The 20649-nt window shown below is 43.3% G+C and overlaps 2 protein-coding genes across 2 annotated transcripts in view; one reads left to right on the plus strand and one right to left on the minus strand.

The window, feature by feature from the left end:
- The window catches only part of rsrc1 (arginine/serine-rich coiled-coil 1), a 108651-nt gene extending 106128 nt beyond the window's left edge, over window positions 1-2523 (minus strand). Inside the window, exon 1 of the mRNA XM_018732478.1 lies at window positions 2474-2523. The gene's annotated coding sequence lies outside the window, so the exon portion shown is untranslated. The remainder of the gene's footprint in view (window positions 1-2473) is intronic.
- Window positions 2524-2933: 410 nt separating this feature from the next.
- On the plus strand, window positions 2934-9965 carry shox2 (shox homeobox 2). Its single transcript, XM_029255775.1, has 5 exons — window positions 2934-3370; window positions 5187-5395; window positions 7817-7874; window positions 8320-8408; window positions 9010-9965. The coding sequence occupies exons 1-5, from the start codon at window positions 3124-3126 to the stop codon at window positions 9265-9267; spliced, it is 861 nt and encodes a 286-aa protein (XP_029111608.1). The 5' UTR covers window positions 2934-3123; the 3' UTR covers window positions 9268-9965.
- Window positions 9966-20649: the final 10684 nt, after the last annotated feature.

Raw genomic sequence — 20649 nt, forward strand, 5'->3', positions numbered from 1 at the left:
TCGGAATGAAGAAATAATGTTAATAATAAAAACAAAACCACTTGCAACGGATTAAATGTATTTCATGAATAAACTGAGTTGCATTTTAAATCCCCATACAGTAGATTTAGTGAAACGCGAAACAAAAACTACAAAATGACACAAAAATGTTCACTTCTTCCTTACTTTAGAACATATGTTATTTGTTTTAATTAAAAGTACCGAATAAACACATTGTAATCAATTGGGAGCTGTAACAATATTTTCAGGGGAATTAGAAGAGTTTTAATTTGCTGAAAGATCTTTCAAGTCTCATCAGTTAAAAGTGTTTATTTAATTATTTAAAAAAAAACATATGTTATTGTGAAGATATTTCAAAGAAAGAGAAAAGGTGTTTCCGTGTGTTATTTTCTTGTACACTGCCAATAATGTTTTTTATCATGAACCGATGGATAAGATAATTTATTTTTCTAAACTGTGATATATGGTAAACATTAATCTATAGAAATATTTGTAGCAAATAGGTTTGAACGAGCGAAAACAAAATACAAGTTGGACAAAAACTCCTGAAATGTAATTATGTAAATTGTATCACTCTATTCATTAAAAAATAAATTACAAAAACAATATTTGTATCTCACTTCATAGTTCTTCAACTTCGTGTAATGAACACAGTCCTAGTTTAGACAATCCGTAATTGTCCTTAACTTTAGTAAATGAACACAAAAAAATGGCACTTTAGGTTACTCATAAAATGTTTTTTGAGAAAAAAATCAAAATGAAATTAGAAAATGTTTTTTTGTCAAATTTAAGGGCAAACGCCATTTCAGTGATACGTTACTGTGCGTAAAAACTAGAACAAAAACTTTTACTACTGTAATTTTACTTTTTCTTTCTTTTTAACAGAAAAGTAACTAAAGTTCTGCTCAAAAATACACAGACGACGACCATTTCACCTAATACATACTGTATTTTGGTATTGTCATAACGTTTATTACTTGTAGCACGTGGATATGGATACACACACAGTCTCTGTGGAACAGAAGCGGAAAATCAGTTTTGTCAATAATAATAATAGTAATAATAATAATAATAATAATAATAATAATAATAATAATAGTAATAATAAAAATGTGTAGGTTACATTGTGATTCCTCATATTAACGGTAAGTATCACTGAACCAGCACAAATACTTTATTTTCTACTGTAAATCATTCCCAACTTGAAAAATCTGAGCCAACAATACTCTTCATTGTTTTGATGGTTTTATATATATATGTATTTTTTTAATTCATGTGTGCTTAGAAGTTTATAAATGAACAGCTTCCACCCCAGGAAAAAGAAACGGGACGGCGCGCGTTTGGGAAAAAGCGAGTATGAGTTTTTCAAAAGCGCCCCAATGAAAAGATAATTAATGCCTGTGAAAGAACAGCGGCCATCAATAATTAATGAGAGGAACTGTTCAAAAATCGCGTGTGGAAATAACACACAATACGGATAATCAATAATCGGCTCGTCTCATCGTTACACTCGATTCCATATTCCACTCATGACGCCGGACGGCCGCGCGTCCCCACTGCGCGCGGACACGTTCAGCGCGAGCGGAGAGTCGCTCACTTACCTCCTGTGCGCGTCTGAGCGCGCGCGCTTACTTTAAACAGCACTAATTAACGAGGCCGGTGACGGCGCACTTTCATTAGACATGACACGGTCCTTAACTTTTTAAATGCTTAAAACTATTGTACCATCTGTCACCAACAAGGACGAAACATGTACGAAATATGTCCGAAGCTGGTAACTAAATATATTAGTAATTATGTTGATAATATTTTTCTAAGGTCATTATTTATGAATAGTTACAATTAAATATCATTGTTAACATTCTGCTCACTGTCTCCTTTTTTTTTGTCATTTTACCTCTAAATGTGACATTTTATAATAGAATATAAGAATACATTATGTTATGTGTTACTGGTAGACCATTATGATTGGACTGACTAAAATTTTTATTTTAATTCAGAATATGATGTTGTTGCTATTATTTATCTTATTACTATTTATGCATATACATGAAGATACCGCATATTTAATATATTATGTAACAAACTCATTTTCTAGTTATCCACTCAACCTGTATGGATCCGCACCCAGAAAACAGTGTGGGAAACGTAGAAATAAGCGAAAATGTATGAATTTGTACAAATGAAACATAGTTATAAGTGTTAAAATGGCCTTGGAGACAGTTAAATCAAACAAACCGGTTAGCTGTCATTGGCATAATGTATGATACGGTATGGTGTGTGTATATATGCTCTGACTCTGAGTGTGTGTCGTTTGTATCGCGTGTGTAAATGATCTGACGTGTGTATATTATGTGTGTGTATGTATGGTGCGCATGCACAATACTTACATGTAGATATGGTGTGTGTGTATGTGTGTGTACGTTGAGTCCGCTGCGATGTGTGTATGCGATATGTGGATGTGGTGTGTTACCTGTCCCGTGTCACTGTCGCTCTCTCTCTTTTCCACATCAGATACATGATTTCGGGACGGTCCTCTGCGCGCGCTCCCCTCCTGCACGCGCTCGTCGTGCTCAGTTTTAGCCCCACCCCTGCGGAGATCCGGCCCATCTCCCTGGTGTTCAAAAAAAAAAAAAAAAAAAAAACTAACTAAGGACAATGGCAGCAAATCCACGCTTAATTAAATTAATTAAGTTCTTCTTGTCAATCTTGGATTAATGGCCAATAGCAACCTAGTAAGAATGATCTGAAATCTGAAGGATTGATAATGTTTTTTATTTAATTTTTTTCCCACCCTGTTGGTGTGTGGAGAACGAAAGGGGGCTCATCCTGGCTTCCTGAGGGGAGGTAATTTGCACGGATCAAGGGGCAGGCATTGCAAAGTATAAATAGTGTGACTTCAATAGCGGATCACCAGCAGGTCTCAACTCCGCAGCGAGGAGAATTGGCCCAGATCGCGTGCGCTTCAGCTGAGCACGAGAGTTGGCAACAACATCAGCTCGCATTTAGGTCGACGACAAGAAAACACCATTGATGTCTTATCGTAGGCTGTTGTGGAACTGAGAGAAAAAGAGAGAGTGAGAACGAGAAGGGAAGGTTTTCTTTTTTGTTGTTGGAGCAGTGATGGAAGAACTCACCGCCTTTGTGTCTAAGTCTTTTGATCAGAAAGTGAAGGAGAAGAAGGAGGTGATCACGTACAGGGAGGTGCTGGAGACCGGCTCGGCGCGAGGCAGGGACGCGCTGTCCGCGGAGCCGAGCCGAGAGGAGGTGAGCGCCTTGGCGCGAGGAGGCGCGCGCTCCCCGGCCAGAGAGCAGGACATGCTGGGGCCGGACAGGACGCGGGATGCGGCGAGCCCCAAACTCCTCGACGGTAACTAAGCGCTCGCCTCGGCGCCGCCAGTGTTCCCCTCTGATCAGTGCCGTTCACCCTGCACCGCGGTCGTGAATCCGAAATCAGAACTCGTACGCGTTTTTGTCACGAGCCGCGCAAGTGTGCGCTCTGCTACGGGCTGCGACGGCGCAGGGGCTGCTGTCCGCCCTCCCGGCCGGCCGCCCGCTCGCTCTCTGCGCATTAGCACAGTCCACGTTCCCTGCGCGTTCCCCTAAAGACGGCAGCCGAAACTGGGCAAGTACAGGGAAAAGGCGCATGATGCCGTTGCTGCGCACTTTTCTGCATGCCTTTTTTTTTTTTTTCTTTTTTTTTTTCTTACTTTGTACAATTATTTATTTTTTTTTGTTCTGTGTTGCTTTGTGTATTTTTATTTTTTTTCAACTAATCTGACGCTCCAGCATGGACTCAACTGTTATAACTCACCTACCTGACTGAAGCTCCACTTGTGGTTGTCGGCTGCTTGATTTAATTATGGCATGTTGGGTTCAACACGGAAGAATAAACAGCGAATCATAACGAAAACCGCGATTGGATAAGAGATGAGAGAACAGGGGAAATGCAACTTTGTCAGCAAATCTGTCGTCTTGAGCTCAGTCTCGCTGCTAAAAGGGTCTGTTTTTAATAAGGCCTTACTGCCAAATGCCAAAAGAATATGTATTCAGCTGTAGCTGACATCGAGGTTTTTATGCTATCGTCTGTGTCAAACATTAGTTTTTATTCTGTGTTTCCAAAATCACTTCCTTCATTTAATGCCTCTCCAGTCAAGTTCGAGCATTTAGGCCGAACAAAACTGTTGTGAAAACTAAAACCTTACATTAATAAAGCCCGATCGGGTAACATGCATAAGTGTTGAAAGGAATGAAATGAGTAAATATTAAACATATTTAAGTACTGTCTGTATGCTTGACCCGCGGTTGTTTATGTGAAGGATGTGTTTAAATTTTGCGTCGTATTAAAAGTACTACTTTTTACCTACCGTTGATGAATATTCGCGGTTTTTCAGGTATAAAAGGAAGATGACTGCCAAAATTATACACCTATTTTATGTGGAGAAGAACAATAAAGAACATCTGGCATGAAAAACGGATAATAAGGGGAGGAAAAATTTAAATAGCGTGCTTAATAGAATGTAAATACAACGGACAAAGTTTAATTTTTAAAAAAAATACTGTTTATAATCTGTATTATAAAGAAATGGTAGTATATGCGTGAATGATTGTTAGCGAGTGTTTAACTACAGACCTTTTTTTATTATTCAACAAAGTGTTTCGTGTGGTTGAATACAAAACGAAAAATCTTGACATTTGGCATCAGAACCGCCAACGTTCTTGCCGAGGGTTTTATTCAAATAAAATAAGAAATGAGACCATCTCGGCAGCAAACTGTAATTATGATCATCCTCGCAGGATGGGCCACATTAAAGGGTCCGGCTATTATTCATCCTCACCCGAGGCTCAAGCTAAACCCGAGTGATCATCATCAGCTCGTCTCGGTCAACCAGCAGCACTGTGCTCCATGCATATTTATCAGGACTTAATTATTTAAAACCCATCTCTAACACTACAAAATACTGTATCCCTCCCTCACATCGATGCAACGTCGAAGGAGATCCTCCTGCCAGTTAGCGCGAGATCATCTTCCTCGGAGGTGCATGGTGGGGTGCTTTGGGCCCTTTGGGTGGACGTATTTATTTATTTATGTATTTATGCATTCATGTTCATTTATTTATTTATTTGCTTACTTGTGCACTGGCGCTTCCGCGCACTCACGCGCGCATTCGTCCATCCTCCGCAAGGTAACACGGACGTGAAAGAGCGCAAGGAGGACTCGAAGCCCATGGAGGACGAGTCGCAGACGAAGATCAAGCAGAGGAGAAGTCGGACCAACTTCACGCTGGAGCAGCTCAACGAGCTGGAGCGCCTCTTCGACGAGACGCACTACCCGGACGCGTTCATGCGCGAGGAGCTGAGCCAGAGACTGGGCCTGTCCGAGGCGCGCGTGCAGGTTAGCGCGCGCGGCCGCGTGCTCTTTGGCCATTTCTACCCTCACTAACTGGTTTTGCATGGCGGTAGAACACGGTTGCAGCGATCGCGCGACGCCGCGGGAGGGAACCGTGCAGTTGAGCGCGTGATTGTCCTTTTTTTTTTTTTTTTTTTTCTTTTTTTCATGCCTCTCCTACGGAGTAGGAGAAAATGGAAATTATTAGCCTAGAAGGAATCTGCTAATTTTAATTTTTTTTTTTTTAACTCACTGGTGAAATCAGATTAAATGAGATCGGCGAAAAATAGTCACTCTGAACAAGGTGTGTGGGCTGATAACACTATATAGTACCTGTTGGAAGTCGCTTTGGAGAAAAGCGTCTGCTAAATAAATAAATGGAAATGGAACGTGGTGTCCAGCTTTATCTGAATAAATTGAAGTGTACGTTCATTTAGAAAAATCTCATATCTGGTACGACAAAAAAATACTTGAACCCTAAAAAGTGCAGTTGCCTAGTGTACATTACAATAGACTGTCCTAAAAGGTTAAAAAAAAAAAAAAAAAACTTGTATTTATGACCACACACATTGATCCTAACTCTTAAGTGGAAAAGCAAATATTTAACCGTTTTTAAGTTACGCCGTCATTGTTTGAATTATGATATTTTTTTTATTCAGTTAATTGTTTTTAATTTTTGTTTGGGATTAAAAAATTAATTTTAATACATATGTAAAAGTGCCAAATACAGGCGCAAATTAAATTATATAATGAAACAGGGTAGCACTAGAAAGAATGTCCTCGACTGTAACGGTGAAAGAAAATAGATATTTGTATGGCAGCATTCTTTCCCTTTACTGGATTAGTGGAAATCTAATAAAAAGGTTTTAAAAAAAAATATATTTTTAAATTCCCTTCTCATTTTAATGTTACTCTGGTAGTTTTATGAAGTTTTTTTTTTTTGAAAATCATTTGCTCAGAAATGAACTAAGGCCACTTCTTGAGGGGCACAATTGGCGGGTAACGTGAGAAGGAGAACTCTGCTGAACAATGACAATGAACACAGACACGGATTTTGATCTGATTCATCAATTCCCAAAATATCTCATTTCATCCTTCATCTCTTCTCTCTGCTCCACCTCAGAGTGACGGCTGAGTTATTATATATGTCAATAGCCCTGGATATTTCGTTCTTAAAAACTATAAAATGCATCCAAGAGGTCCCTTGAAAAAAGTTGAAGGAGGGCTTCTGGGGCTTCATCCTGTGCAGGCTGGAATTGTACCAAATCTTATTGTGTTATAGGCAATGCGAGTACAAGGAGGCCAGCTCGCGGATTTACATAAATTATGCATCATTTTAGCCCAATAAAGATCTGATGTTCCGTCTATTTTCAATAATAAAAAGGGATACACTGCAGATATAAAAGTGCCTATCGCGGAATACTGACACTGTAGATACGACGCGATATGAAATATACTGCTACACTTTCTGTTCACAGTAGAATATTATCTGCAGAATATTATATATATATATATATATGCTGCTGTGTCAGTCAGCCAAATACAAATGCACCAATTCTACGTTTTATTAGCATCGAAAATACGCTCGTTTTTATCGTTTACTCATTTGACGATTTGTTATCGTTAAAATAATTAAGGTATTGATATTGTGTGTGTGGAAATGGAGGTAAAAACAAAAACTGTTTCTCTTGGTTAATTTACTCATCGCTTTATGGGGATTCAAAGTAGATTATCATAGTAATGAGACGCCTAATCTCCCTACCCACATATTCTTTACAAAAATGATGATAATGACGGATTTAAATACAGGAGCAAAAAGAAACAGCTATCTTCAAAATGTCTTTGTACTTCACTTGTTATGACAGTAATTAAACTGAAACTGTAAGGGTTTCTAAACGCTTCAGCAACATAAATTTTGTTGCAGATAAAGGTAATTAATTTTACTGTCCGCTAATGAGCCAGTTCTTCTCGGATGGCTTTGCTCAGATGTGCAGAGATGTAATCACACTCTGGTGTTCGATATCACACGGTCAATTCTCTTCTTCTGGGACCCTAATCTATAGAAAGATGAAACCGCTGCTGAGAAGGTAATTTATTATGGTCCAATTTAGAATGCACATTTCGATCAAACGTGTTTGTCTTTTGTAGCAGTTATGTATTAATTTACATCTTTTTGCAGTTCCTCTGACCTTTTTTTTGACGTCCATTATTATTATTATTTATTTATGTATTTTTTTCGCTGCCTTATTGTAAAAGTACTAATTAAAATCGGAGGTTAAGCGGCATTAATATTTCAGAGGTCTAATGGGGTGCTGCATTTTTTTTTTCTCCCTCTCTTTGCTGTTGTCATTTTTTGAGGAATATACTGGTGCCGTCACGAGCAGCTGCCAATCACCCAAATCCGCAAATTAATTTCTCTCCCTGTAGGTTTGGTTTCAGAACCGGAGGGCCAAGTGCAGAAAGCAGGAGAATCAATTACACAAAGGTGCGATCCTTTCCTTTGTTAACCACTCATTCCTCTTGTTCCTAAAAGTGATAAGATAGCCTTTTATTTCCTGGGGAAATGCGGTAGTAATAATTCAGACCGAGGTATTTTTGAAACCAGGTCCCCAGACAGAGTAACGTTTGAGTGACGCACAAACAGATACGCACACGTATATTTAATGCACACGCAAGTACATTTTTCTCATTTGCTGAAATCGTATTATTAACAACGATCTTGTGTGTGCGTTTTAAATCTCCTTGCAGCATTTTGAAGTTCAATAACTGTTTATAAAAAAAAAAAAATAAATGAAAGGTTGAGGTATTTTTAAATGGTGCCGTTATTCGTACGACAAACATGCCACGTCATCGCGCACAGGTAGGCAAAGCAAGGTGTGTAAATCATATGTGGGTTTTCGATTTTGAACAAGGACTCTTTCTTCGTGCAGGGGTGCTAATCGGAGCTGCGAGTCAGTTCGAGGCGTGTCGCGTGGCGCCATATGTCAACGTGGGAGCGCTGCGGATGCCATTCCAGCAGGCAAGTCTCTTTGAAGCGCGCGGTCTTTGACAGGACGAATCCCCGCGCCGCCGCCGCCTTGGCACGAGCGCTCCTGCTCCGGGGTTCTGAGTGGCTGCGATTCACAGATACCCCTTTCTCTGGCCATCTGCACCGCAGCGCTTATGGGAACACATTTTTCCTGTGGTTTTATCGGCGAAATTGCCCGCACCCGCTAACAAACCTTCCGCTTACACGTCAGCTGCTGCGTTGAGGAATTATTATTATTATTATTATTATACTCGGTCGGATTCCTCGAATCAAATATTCATTGGGATGTTGTTTTGTAACAAATGGTCGGCCCATTGAAGAAGGAGACGGCGCGGACAGTTGCTTTTCGGGGCCTGACAATAATATGGTTGCATGTTGCCGCGCGAGTTCATTGACACCTTAAGTGCTGTACAATAAATAAAGCGGCAGGCAGGCAGGCAGGCAGCCATCCGAAAGAAGTTTAATGTCTCTCTCCCCTCTCTCCCATCCTCCCCCCTTCCTTCCTCCCTCCCTCCCTTCCTCCCTCCCTTCCATCCATCCATCCGTGCGTCTGTAGGATAGTCATTGCAACGTGCCGCCCTTCTCCTTTCAGGTGCAGGCGCAACTGCAGCTGGACAGCGCCGTGGCCCACGCGCACCACCACCTGCACTCTCACCTGGCGGCGCACGCGCCCTACATGATGTTCCCCGCGCCGCCGTTCGGGCTGCCGCTGGCGACGCTCGCGGCCGAGTCTGCGTCCGCGGCCTCGGTGGTGGCGGCGGCGGCGGCGGCCAAAAACACCAACAAGAACTCGAGCATCGCGGACCTCAGACTGAAGGCGAAGAAACACGCGGCCGCGCTGGGACTGTGACACGCGGGCGACGCAGCGACAGAGAAGCGAAACAACGATGATGATGATGATGATGATGATAATAATAATAATTAATAATAATAATCTTAATGATGATGATGATGATGATGAAGATGATGAACGAAGCAAAAAGTGTCCAACACTGGCCCAGAGTGAGTCGGCGGCTGGAAGAGCAGCACAAGCGTGAGAGGCTTACGAAGTAGAAGCAAGGACCTTACCGAGTTATTTCTGCTCGGTTTTACTATGAAGGACAATGTATAGGAGAACTATAAGCATAGGGTATTTATAAGAAAAATAATTAAGACAAACTGTGACATTCACAATGACAGTTGGATCCCGCACAACAAGAAGAGCGACTCATGCGCTCAAAGAGACTGAGAAAGCGACGCGGGAGAAAAAGATCAATTACAATTACAATTGTACAATTGAATTACAGGAGGAGAGAGAAGTGTGTGTATGAGTACAGGACGACGCAGCTGGGACGTTCGGCTCTTTGTGTGACAAAGCGAACTAATCTGCGCACTGTTATCTTATTGCATTGTTATTATTGTTGTTATTGTTATTATTCTTAATTATTATTTGATTTTCAAAACGGAGGCGGGCCTCATTTTATTCGGACCTTGTACCAGAGTTTCCTCGCAAAGGAAAGGAAACTGGATATTTGTGGAAAAAAGAGACAATATAGGAGGTTTCTTCCCCCCCCCCCCCCCCCTTTTCTTTTCTTTTCTTTTCTTTTCTTGTCAAATTAAAACCTCCCAGAGTGTTTGCATGAATTTCTTTCATCACAAATAAGTAACTAAATTTCACGCTCATGCTCCATTTTTTGTGGACAGCTGCCAATGACAGTAATAAATGAAAGAAGCAGTCACTTGAAGGTTGCCTCTCCAGACCAGGGCTGGGCGGAGGAGGAGGGGGGGGGGCATTTCTGATAGGCTGAAAATGATATCCACAGGTATCGATGAACACAGTGTCTGTTACATCCAACCACGACGAAGTGATCAATGTCATACTGATAACAGCCCTGTCATCATTGACAAGTGACAATATTGAGATTAAGTCCCCAGTATAAGAAATGTAATTTTTAAATAAAATATTATTAGGCTTATTATTATTATTATAATACGGTACGGGCACATGTAATATATGTTAATACACAAGAAACAGAAAAAGATATTTTTGGTTATTTTGTGGCATAAAAACGCATACGAGAGACATTTTGTTCGTATTTCTTAGACCATGTGCATTCTCTGTTGTAATGTTGGTGTTTTTATAACGGTGATAGTAAGCGTACCTCTCCGGAAGGTGATATATCATTATAATCACTTTTTACATTTATTTTCATTATCTCCATCATCTATTAATGTGAAGTGTGGATTCATCTAAACGCAGTACTTTGGGTTCATACAATAAATCGAACTAAACTTTTTTCTATAATAGATGGTGTTGTTGCACAGTGTTTGGGGTTCAAAACTGGTGACTTTTTTTGAATGGCAGAACAAGGCTGATTTTACTGAGGGTCTCTTAATTTCTCACTGCATTACTATTGAAGGGGTTTTTGAGAAGGTTAGAAATTATTATAAACCTATAAAATAGTGTGGTATTATAACAATTATACATGCTGATTTCTACAAATATATATTTCAGAAAGCAAATTTTTCAGGTACATTTTATTAATAGAAACATATACAATGTTCTTTATGTCCTTATGTAAAACAGGACAGCTAAGGAGAATAATGGTGATTATGATGATGATTATGATGATGACATGATGGTGTATCCATCTGGGCCTTGAAATTAACCTTGGTTGCTGCGATAGAAAAAAAAATCTCTCTTGATTACATCAATAAATTCTTAAATTTGCATTTATAGCAACTTCAGTAAATGAAGAACTTTTTTCCCAAGTGATCTTAATTTAATGTTTTCACTGAAAAAACCAAGAACGACGGAATTCTGTGGTTCTAGACCTTTTTCATGCGTTCATGGTAAAGTGATGTAGTGTGAACAATCTGGAGGGATACAGTAGTCATTCATACTGTCACTGTACTTTTGTCCCTTCTTGCTGTGGTAAATCGATCCCAGTAGAATAACCCTGTTTTACCAAATGCTTTTCATTCAGTCCTTGCATTTTTGTTAATTGTCCAATTTCACGGTCATTCCGAATTTACAATTTTTATTATTGCGTTTAATATTTAATTCTTTTGTACATGATTTAAACAGAAAATCTTCTATAGTACAATTAGTTGGTGAAAGTTCTACGGAACGGTTTTTTTTTTTTTTTTTTTCGTCGTTTTTTTTAAAGAAAAATTCTCATGCACTACATGGACACGGACGGAAGTATTTTCAGTCAGAGTACAACCGAGACGTTTTGCACTCGTGTGTTCATTTTTTTGTCATTTGTCCCTTTCAGGAAAAGCTGCATTTCGGCGTTTGCTGAAAGTGACAAATAAGGCGATGCGACGAAGTGAAGAGTGCAGATTGGGACACGGAATAAAAGAGGAGCGAGGAGAGACACGATTGAGCTCATGGGCAGCGCCAGTAGTAGCGGGGACAGGGACAGGGATAGGGACCCGGACATGGACACTGACAGGTATAGAGACAGGGACAGGGGCTGTGACAGTGACAGGGAGAGGAACAGGGGCTCTAGCAGTGACAGGGACAAGGGCAAGGACAGTGACAATGACAGGGACAGTGATGGGGACAGGGACACTGACACGTACAGAGACAGTGACAGGGAGAGGAACAGGGTCTCTAGCAGTGACAGGGACAAGGGCAAGGACAGGGACACTGACAGGGACAGTGATGGGGACAGGGACACTGACACGTACAGAGACAGTGACAGTGACAGGGAGAGGAACAGGGTCTCTAGCAGTGACAGGGACAAGGGCAAGGACAGGGACACTGACAGGGACAGTGATGGGGACAGGGACACTGACACGTACAGAGACAGTGACAGTGACAGGGAGAGGAACAGGGGCTCTAGCAGTGACAGGGACAAGGGCAAGGACAGTGACAATGACAGGGACACTGACAGGGACAGTGACAGGGACAGTGACGGGGACAGGGACACTGACACATACAGAGACAGTGACAGGGAGAGGAACAGGGGCTCTAGCAGTGACAGGGACAAGGGCAAGGACAGTGACAATGACAGGGACACTGACAGGGACAGTGACAGGGACAGTGATGGGGACAGGGACACTGACACATACAGAGACAGTGACAGGGAGAGGAACAAGGGCTCTAGCAGTGACAGGGACAAGGGCAAGGACAGTGACAATGACAGTGACAGGGACAGGGGCAGTAGCAAGAGGCCCTGTGCCAGCCCAAACGCGGTCTTTGTCCGTCCAGGTGTCCCTCTGTTTCCTGTCCCCTGAGGTACCGCGCACCTGTTCGAACTCTCACGCGACTGTAAACTCGACTGTGTTCCCGAAAGGCATCTGAACCTGGAAAATATTCCACCGTGCAGTTTTCTGAAGTTGTGGGAAAGCTCTAATGATGCGTATAATGACCATGCAGGATTTGGGAAAGCGCAGCCTCTGCACAGTCTGGCACAGTCATCAAATATTGACCAGTATAGTAATCCGTGTTTCATGTTTAATCCCACGTTAAATGGAAAAAGAAACGTATTCCAGCAACAGGCAGAGAGCATGCTGGGACTGATTCTTGCATTTGGGACACAAGCCAGGGCTACTGCATTATCGATCTTCTGCAGTTTTATTAATGAAAAACACAAAGAGATCATAGCCCCCATCTGTGATCCTAACACAACTTCCTCAGATCACTGGACACTCCTACATGGACTCCAGAAATAGGACTTGTGTTTTAAGTGTCATTTTCTCATTCGGTGTGCGAGAAAATCATGCCATAACTCGGTAAGTATTGATACAGTAACGCCAATTACTCGGCTCGTTTGGACCGCCTCGCGTCCGTCTCTCCTGACTGTTACAGCGTCGCGCTGATCGCAGTTTAGGGGAATGCCGGGAGATCGGCATAGTTTCTCGTTCTGCTGTGGGTTTGGGGATCACATCCGTGTAGAGAAGCCTATTCATTCATTGGCTGTAAAAACGCAGCGCACGGTGCGACCAGGCTAACCCGCAAACTTATTCTTAGGCCGTTCGAGCTGATCCACCAGAATAAAGGTCCCTTGCTTACTTAGCCACTGTTTTGGTTTTGGAGGCAGCGCCGTCACTCCGAACGGAGCCCTTCTGGGAAGGCTCACGTGCACGCCAACGCCTCGTCCCAGTCATCACGCTGCAGCGCTCGTGACGCCCGCCTCAACTCTCTCCACTTGGTGCCGCACCGCCGTCTGTCGCCCCTATCAGTGGAGACACCGTGGGCCTCGAGGAGCCAAAGCAGACAATAAACCGGGGACGGTGGAGTGCTTTCCAGATTAGACTCGGACGGAGCGATTATCCTCCAGCTTGTTTTGGAGCCCTTGCCCTTGCGAGCTTCCCTCCTCCCCCTCCTCCCCCACCTCCCCTATAGCCCATCTCTGCACTCGTCCCATCGCGTCTATACCCTTTACTCCTCTTACACCGACGATTCAGCGATACTGTTCTAAGCCGTGAATGTACTGCAGCAGCAGCAGCAGCAGTCACTCTGAGTTGGGGATGTTTCTTCTCTACTGGACACCACGGTATGAAGCACCAGACACACTAAAGACGGGCCCAAAAAACCGCAACGCAGTTAATCGCTCGTAACAGCTATGCACAATTTGTCCGAAGGAACGCTTTTCATTGTCTTTCGTTGTAAACAATTACATTAATGTCCCACTTCCCACCCCAAGACTGTGGGCAGAATAAAAAAAAAGCTCCTATTGTTTCATGGTCCCAGATCATAATCTCGCTAGTGCTAGTGTCGTTCTGCAAGTCCTGATGTGATTTTGTTTCACGGGAGGGGTTGTGAGCTTGACCTACGTCTTAGTCAAGCGATGTTCACCTGGTCTTACAGAGGAGGCACCCAGCTTGGAACAGCGTCCAGCTGAGCTCGAAAACACACTGTCATTAATGGTGCAAAAGGGAGACAAATGAAACGAAGCGCGTGGAACGAGCCGGAACGAAAGTGTTGGTTTTCTGCGCGCGCGAAGCGTGCTGCGAAAGAACGGCGCGCACGCGTATGCACACTCGTACACACCGCTGGACAATGTACATCAGGAGAATGTCAAGATGAAAGCAGCACTTCAAAGAGTGGAAAGCAAGCGAGAAAGGAAAGAAACCTGCCTTGAATTTGCTCAAATGACACTCGAGTTGAGCAATTAGGAAGCCCGGTCGCTCAGTCATCGCACATGCGCCCGTGCAGCGGACCAGCCGGCCAAGCCGCGGAGCTCGCGTCGGCTCGCGGCCCTGATAGCGTGACCGATTTTTTTCCCCGCCTCCACATCTTAACTGTATATGATTTCAGTGCGATGATAAGTAGGTGTATACATGGACTGAAATGCTCAGTAGGTCCATTGAAGGGTTTCTTCTTGTCCCACCCTCCGTGTTATTCTGCCCGAGCGCTGAAAAGAAAACAAAACAAGAAGTCTTGATTGTTGCATGACATCCTGTTTAGGTAGCATGAATGAATTGTGAATTTTTATGAACTCACTGCAGTTATTGACAATTGTTTGGTGGTGTGGCTGCTAATGTAAATCTGGGGACTGCGTGTACCTCAGGCTCAGAGAAGGACAAAGAGCTTGCGGGGCATCAGCAGTCTCTTAGTGGGGTTCGCGGCTGTCCGTAGCGCGTGCGGTTGTGCGGCCGGGGTGGCGCGGGGCCACGGTGGGGTGACAAGAATAATGGCCACGCTCGGAATGGTGCGCGATATCCATACCGCCACGAACGAGGTTCTCAAGTCAAGGGCGTTCCGGCAAAACGAGGCTGTTTAGAAACCAGCTCTGGTCCTCGACCTTCCGACGCGTGCGCGGGAACAATTACTCGAATGACCTAAATAAAGTGGATCTTCACTCCGCTCGTGTTTTCACGACCGCGTTATTCAGTTTTAAAGAGTGCATCACAAAGAACGCCGACGCTCCGAAGTGAGACATTTTCGAAACTTGCAGCAATAACACAAATTGTTCTTGTTCCCGTCAGAGCGGCGCTTTGAAACGGACAGATGTTGTCAGGGCTCGCGCGCTGTTAACTCGTCGAATGAAAGCGGAGGAAAACTCCGCAGCTAATCGGCACGCGCGGAAGCGCGTTGCTGAAGTGGAACGTAGTTCATCGCTGTCAGGAGGAGCCAAAAGCAACGGTTGGGGAAAAAGCAGAGAATAACTCAGCTGTGATCTGGTCATATTTTACAGCGCCTGGCATAAGTGGCTAACAGGGGCCAGTGCGTCCAGGTCATTTTATTTTGATGTATTTATTGATTCTGCTATTCCTCCTGCATCTCCAAACTGCTATTGACAGGTGCATTACTATGGTAATCTGGCATGCCGTGGCCCCGAACACTCGATTAATGTGTAAAAGACAGACCCGCTTGCTTGTTATGAGATTATACGATAAACCCGGCTGGGAATATGTAAAGAGGGCAGCCCATGCAGCGCAGGCAAATGTCAGGTTCAACAGCGGCGGAGGAATGCAACATAATATAATGTAATATAATGCAAATCAATGTTATACGTTTAGGGGGAAAGGACCAAAAAATGGCATCCACAAAATGCATTATGGCCTGGTCAGAGGCAAATGGGGCCTTGAGGAGACAAGACTTAACAAGGGCTGCACTACTCTATTGGATTACAGTGTTGGCTCAACAATCTGGGTATGTCTAATTAAATAGGCCTGCATTAGCTTCCATCAGGCACTGGTCACAGCAGGGTGTGTGAGACAGGGACACTATCTCATTCTGAAATGGATGTAAAAATAGATCTCGCAGGTTACCTCTATCTCAGTCTTTCGCTCTCTCTCCCTGTCCGTCTCTGTTTCTCAATCTCACTGATTCTCCCTCACTCTATGCCTGGAATAATGTTGCCTAATTTGAATAGTTACTCAATGAAGAGGCGCTGCCTACTGAATGTACAACGAGTCCGCAATGTGTGCACGGCATGCGTGGAGGACCACAGCTGCTAGTGTTTGGGATGCAACGCTACGGGACTCTGCCAGACATGAACATTTATTCATTTACTCGTACTTCTGCTCTTTACAGGATCTGAATTCCATGTTTGTTGCCTCACCATCAAATGTGCATCGACGCATTTGCATATTTTTTCCTGTTTATATGTGACAAACCTTCACGGATTATGACTTCACCACCGCACCACTGGATGGCACTGTGTGCAATTAACAAAAAGCGCTGATTGCAAATGAGGCCAAGTTTATGGAAATTAACGAATGGTTCCAATAGCACAAAAGTAACCCCCCTAAACACATAACTTGTCAAAAAAGTGAATGGAATACTGTCATTTCGAGGTATCAATGGCAACAAAGAAACTGAAAGAGCAACCTTTAAAATGTCTGTAACTGAAAGTTTGGTGGTCCTTCCGATTGCTCCTTAAGAGGGAAGATTCTTTGTCTGTCGCAAGGTGGTGGGCCATGTGGGGGGTCATGGTCAGCTGAGGAGAAGCACAGTGATAAGGGAATAGAGTGGATGAGGGGAGGGGAAGGGGGGAGGTGGTGAAGACCCGAGAGGAGCAGAGAGGCAGCACTTTGTCATTGCAGAGAAAGTTTGAAAGAGAGGAGCTGTTATCTTAATGAGTACAGGGGAGCCTTTTAAAAGGTCGATCGAGACACGCTGCCCTCCAGTTTCCTACAAAGTGCTTTTAAAGAGACTCGCAGGGTAACTGAGCGGGGCAGGAATCCCGGTGAACGCAAAGTTCCACGGACTGGAACCACGACACACTAAGAGCGCGTTGCAGTGCACGGACTGCACAGCGTTCGGTGTGGCACGTAGCAATGCGGTCGATGACAAGCGCCCGTAACCTGAGGGTTGCTAGATCAAACCTTTGGAGGCGTTCTGTTGTACCCTTGAAAAAAGTGCTTGACCTGAACTGAAACGTCGTATTGTTGCGTAAATGAACTAAATTGTTTTGGATTAAAGCATTGGTTAAGGGTATGGACAATAATGGAAATGTCGCACTGCTTAAAGAGGTATGTAATATTGTGCTGAATAAAATCTGAAGTCTTCATCTTATGGAGCATTTGTTTAATTTTCTCAGAACAAGCCAAGCAGTAGTTGCGTTCATCCAGCAAGGAGAAAGTAAAAAATTGATTTCAATCTTAGATCGTTAATTGCGTTTCCTGAGTGTCCGAGAAGAGTAAATAAAAGTCTTCAGAGTCCGACACAACGTCTAATGAAAAATTGTCAGATTCAGCAACATATATAAACTGGTTCCTCCAGTTTACAAACACAGCTGGGACAGGAAGTCTGTTTGTAACTCAATTTATTTGTACCACTAATTCATAATCAATAAAAGCTTAGTAATACAGATGTTCTTTGGTTTCTTTGGTGGTTAGGCTCTGTAAAAACCTCAAAGTCATAATAAATATGAAAAATTATGTTACACTTATTCTATTTCATTATGTGTATTTTATTGATCTCAGTCAACATTAAAGTTAATGAAAATTTCCTACCGAAATCTGTCCAATGGATCAATTTCAGTGGTTGACCAATTCACCACATAAGTGTGTAGCAATATTCTTCAACATCTGGAGTCTTTCAGCTCGCTTATTATCGACACAGCCATAAGATGAATAATACAGCCATCACGACATTTAGTAATGGGTCAGGTTCTGCAGAAATCTCAGATAAAACTATAATATACAGAAGACTGACTTATTATTGTAACATTTTTGTTGACTTTAAAAGTAAAACCAGTTGAAAATAAAAAAACACAGTCTCCAGAAATGCTTATTTAAAGCAGATCGTAGACCCATTTATCCCATAAACACTGGTCACCTTGTTATTGATGAAGGACATTCCCAAACAACAGGCACAAGCTGTGAATGTGTGTCTTTGCTGTTGTTCACGTTGAAGAAAATCATCATCTTCACCAAATGCGTGAAGGAATGCGTGAATCCTAAACGTTGGAAAGGAGGTGAAGGGTCGCGGTCCCACACGCCAGGTACGGAAACGCAAGTCACTTTCGCCCTGCGAAAGACCGACGTTTTTGAAGACGGAGAATCAAATTGAAGTAAAGAAATAATCTGGTAAGTGTTTGTATCTTTGAAAATTTCTAACTCCAACGTTCAGAAGAGGAGGCACCCCCATACTTTAAGGTTTAAGAGTTTCTCCCAGACACGCAAAGCAGTCGTTATTTTTTACGTTTACGGGTGAATGCACAATTTCCACGAAACTTCTCATTGTACACTTATTGGGCGCTCAGTGCTCAAGTTCCCAGTGAATGCTCTCCAGAAATGCAGATGAGGCTACTTATAACAATGAGAACAACAGAAGCATATTCTTGTAGATGGTTCAAATGCTCACAAACCACTATTGCCAAAGGGCCTTTTGGAGGGTCATATTTGTGGCTGCAACTAGCTTTCATGTCACTCTTCAGTTAGAGAGGCAGGAGAAGCATGGAAGCGGCCAGGAGCGAAGGAGGGACAATACTTTCCAGGCTGGATTGGGCTTTCATTAGCAAAAGCCGAGACCTCCACCAGAGGAATCTGCTCCTACGTGCTTCTTCGACAACACAGCTACGGCCTTGCTTTCCCCAATGCTTTTCATTAAGATGTAATTTATTCAGCTGATGTTGCTGGCCTTCTTTCCTCTCGATTTCTCACGAACGCCGTACGGTCGGCATGTAAAGCCTCTCATCGTCCGCGTTTATGAAGCTTCCCGGCAAAGCGTTCCGTAAATGCCAGTGTGTTCTTTTTAATGCACGAGGACACGACTTGACTTTGCGGGACGTGATCGTCACTTCGCTGATTCCCGACGCAAATACCTTGCTCTGACGTGCCAAAACTCACGTTGCTACCTATCAAACTATACATGTAAATGTTTCAATACAACAAACGCTTCTTTGACTGAAGCAGCATCTGCTGCGAGGGGAACCGAGTTCATGGTTCTTTCGAGATTTATTAATTCGCTGTAATTAGTAAAAATGACGGGCAACAGATATTAAAAAGAAACAACAGATTGATTTTATTATCAAAGTTTTAATGAAATAAGTGGCAAGCAGGGCACTGCCTGTAGACTCAGAGCTCGGTGAACTGTGGTCAGGGGAAGCGGGCAGAAAAAAAGGGAAACACAAGTGTGATTCCCACTCTGAAGCACTATCCCTCTGGCACCATTATATAAGCACACATACGGGACAGTAAAAATGGAAGACGACACTTTAAATGACATTATTATAAAATGCAATACTCCTGGAATGATCCCTTATTAAATTAGGCCCTATGATCCAAGATGAATTTCCCGTTGCCCTAATCCATCAAGAGGGGAATATTAAAAGATAGGCCTCAGCCGCCATTAGAATCTCGTTCAGTCTTTACTTTCATTATTTTGAATTAGGGTTCTGCTGGGGGAGAGGCTCTTAATGAGAGTTACAGTGATTCACTGGCCCCAGTCCTGCTTCTGACAAGTAAAATATTAACTCCTCAGTCACAGCTGTCTGAATTAAAATACTTTGTAGCTGTGGACGCGCAAATTAAATTGGCCTTTTATGTTCCTTACAAGGCTGACCCCCTGTGGGGCTGGAGTGGCGCGGAGGCCGGGGAAGAGGATGCGCTCGCGGGCCACGCTTCGGCTCGCCCGTTCCCCGCACGCCGTCACAAAAGGCGCTTCCCACCACCCGGCCGTCGCGAGACCTCGCCCTCACGCGCGCCTTTCGGCCCCGCGCGTCGCAACAGGACGCGGGACGGCCATCGCCGCGTTGCGAAACGGGGCATTTCACCTGCCGCGTACGGCAACGCTCGGACGACCCCTAATAACGCCATTCCACGACCTCTGTATAGCTTCGGCGGTAAAAGTCCCGAAAAGGCACATGCTTTAATCATGACTTAATAAGCAGAAAACAAGTCAAATTTGTATTGATCTTTCAACTTCTATTCCGGGCAGTTTGCACTTAATAAGGCACAAACAAGGCGTACAGTTTGAGCTGCCAAGTCCTTGTACTGCTGTTGTGCGAGTGCTGTTCTCGAGCCATCCGCAGGCCCGCTCGCTCTGGGGGTCAAGGCAACGCGGCTCGGATGAAAAAGCCGAGTTTTCCCTCCGCCTGCCTCCCCACCAGCTCTTTCCTCCGGCCTGTGTTTCTCAAGACCCCCCCCCCATGAGTTCTCTCGCCGTTTGAGCTCTTTAGAAACGATCGATTTCAGGGGGAAAAAAACAGAGCGGTGACCTTTGAGTCTGGAAATGTTACACTTTAAATCGTTAGATTTTAAAACATGCCCCGGGATATGTCACCTCTCCCCCTCAAAAAATAAACAGGATAAATAAAAAAATGGAAAAAGCTAATAAAAAAAACAA

Source organism: Scleropages formosus, chromosome 10 (assembly GCF_900964775.1).
Source record: "Scleropages formosus chromosome 10, fSclFor1.1, whole genome shotgun sequence".
NCBI lineage: Eukaryota > Metazoa > Chordata > Actinopteri > Osteoglossiformes > Osteoglossidae > Scleropages > Scleropages formosus.

Excerpts from the sequence above, each read along its gene's own strand:
- shox2 (XM_029255775.1), top strand. The coding sequence starts at position 3,124 with ATGGAAGAACTCACCGCCTTTGTGTCTAAGTCTTTTGATCAGAAAGTG. Across the intron at positions 5,396-7,816 it reads TGTCCGAGGCGCGCGTGCAG|GTTTGGTTTCAGAACCGGAG; the intron begins GTTAGCGCGCGC and ends CTCTCCCTGTAG. Across the intron at positions 7,875-8,319 it reads GGAGAATCAATTACACAAAG|GGGTGCTAATCGGAGCTGCG; the intron begins GTGCGATCCTTT and ends TTCTTCGTGCAG.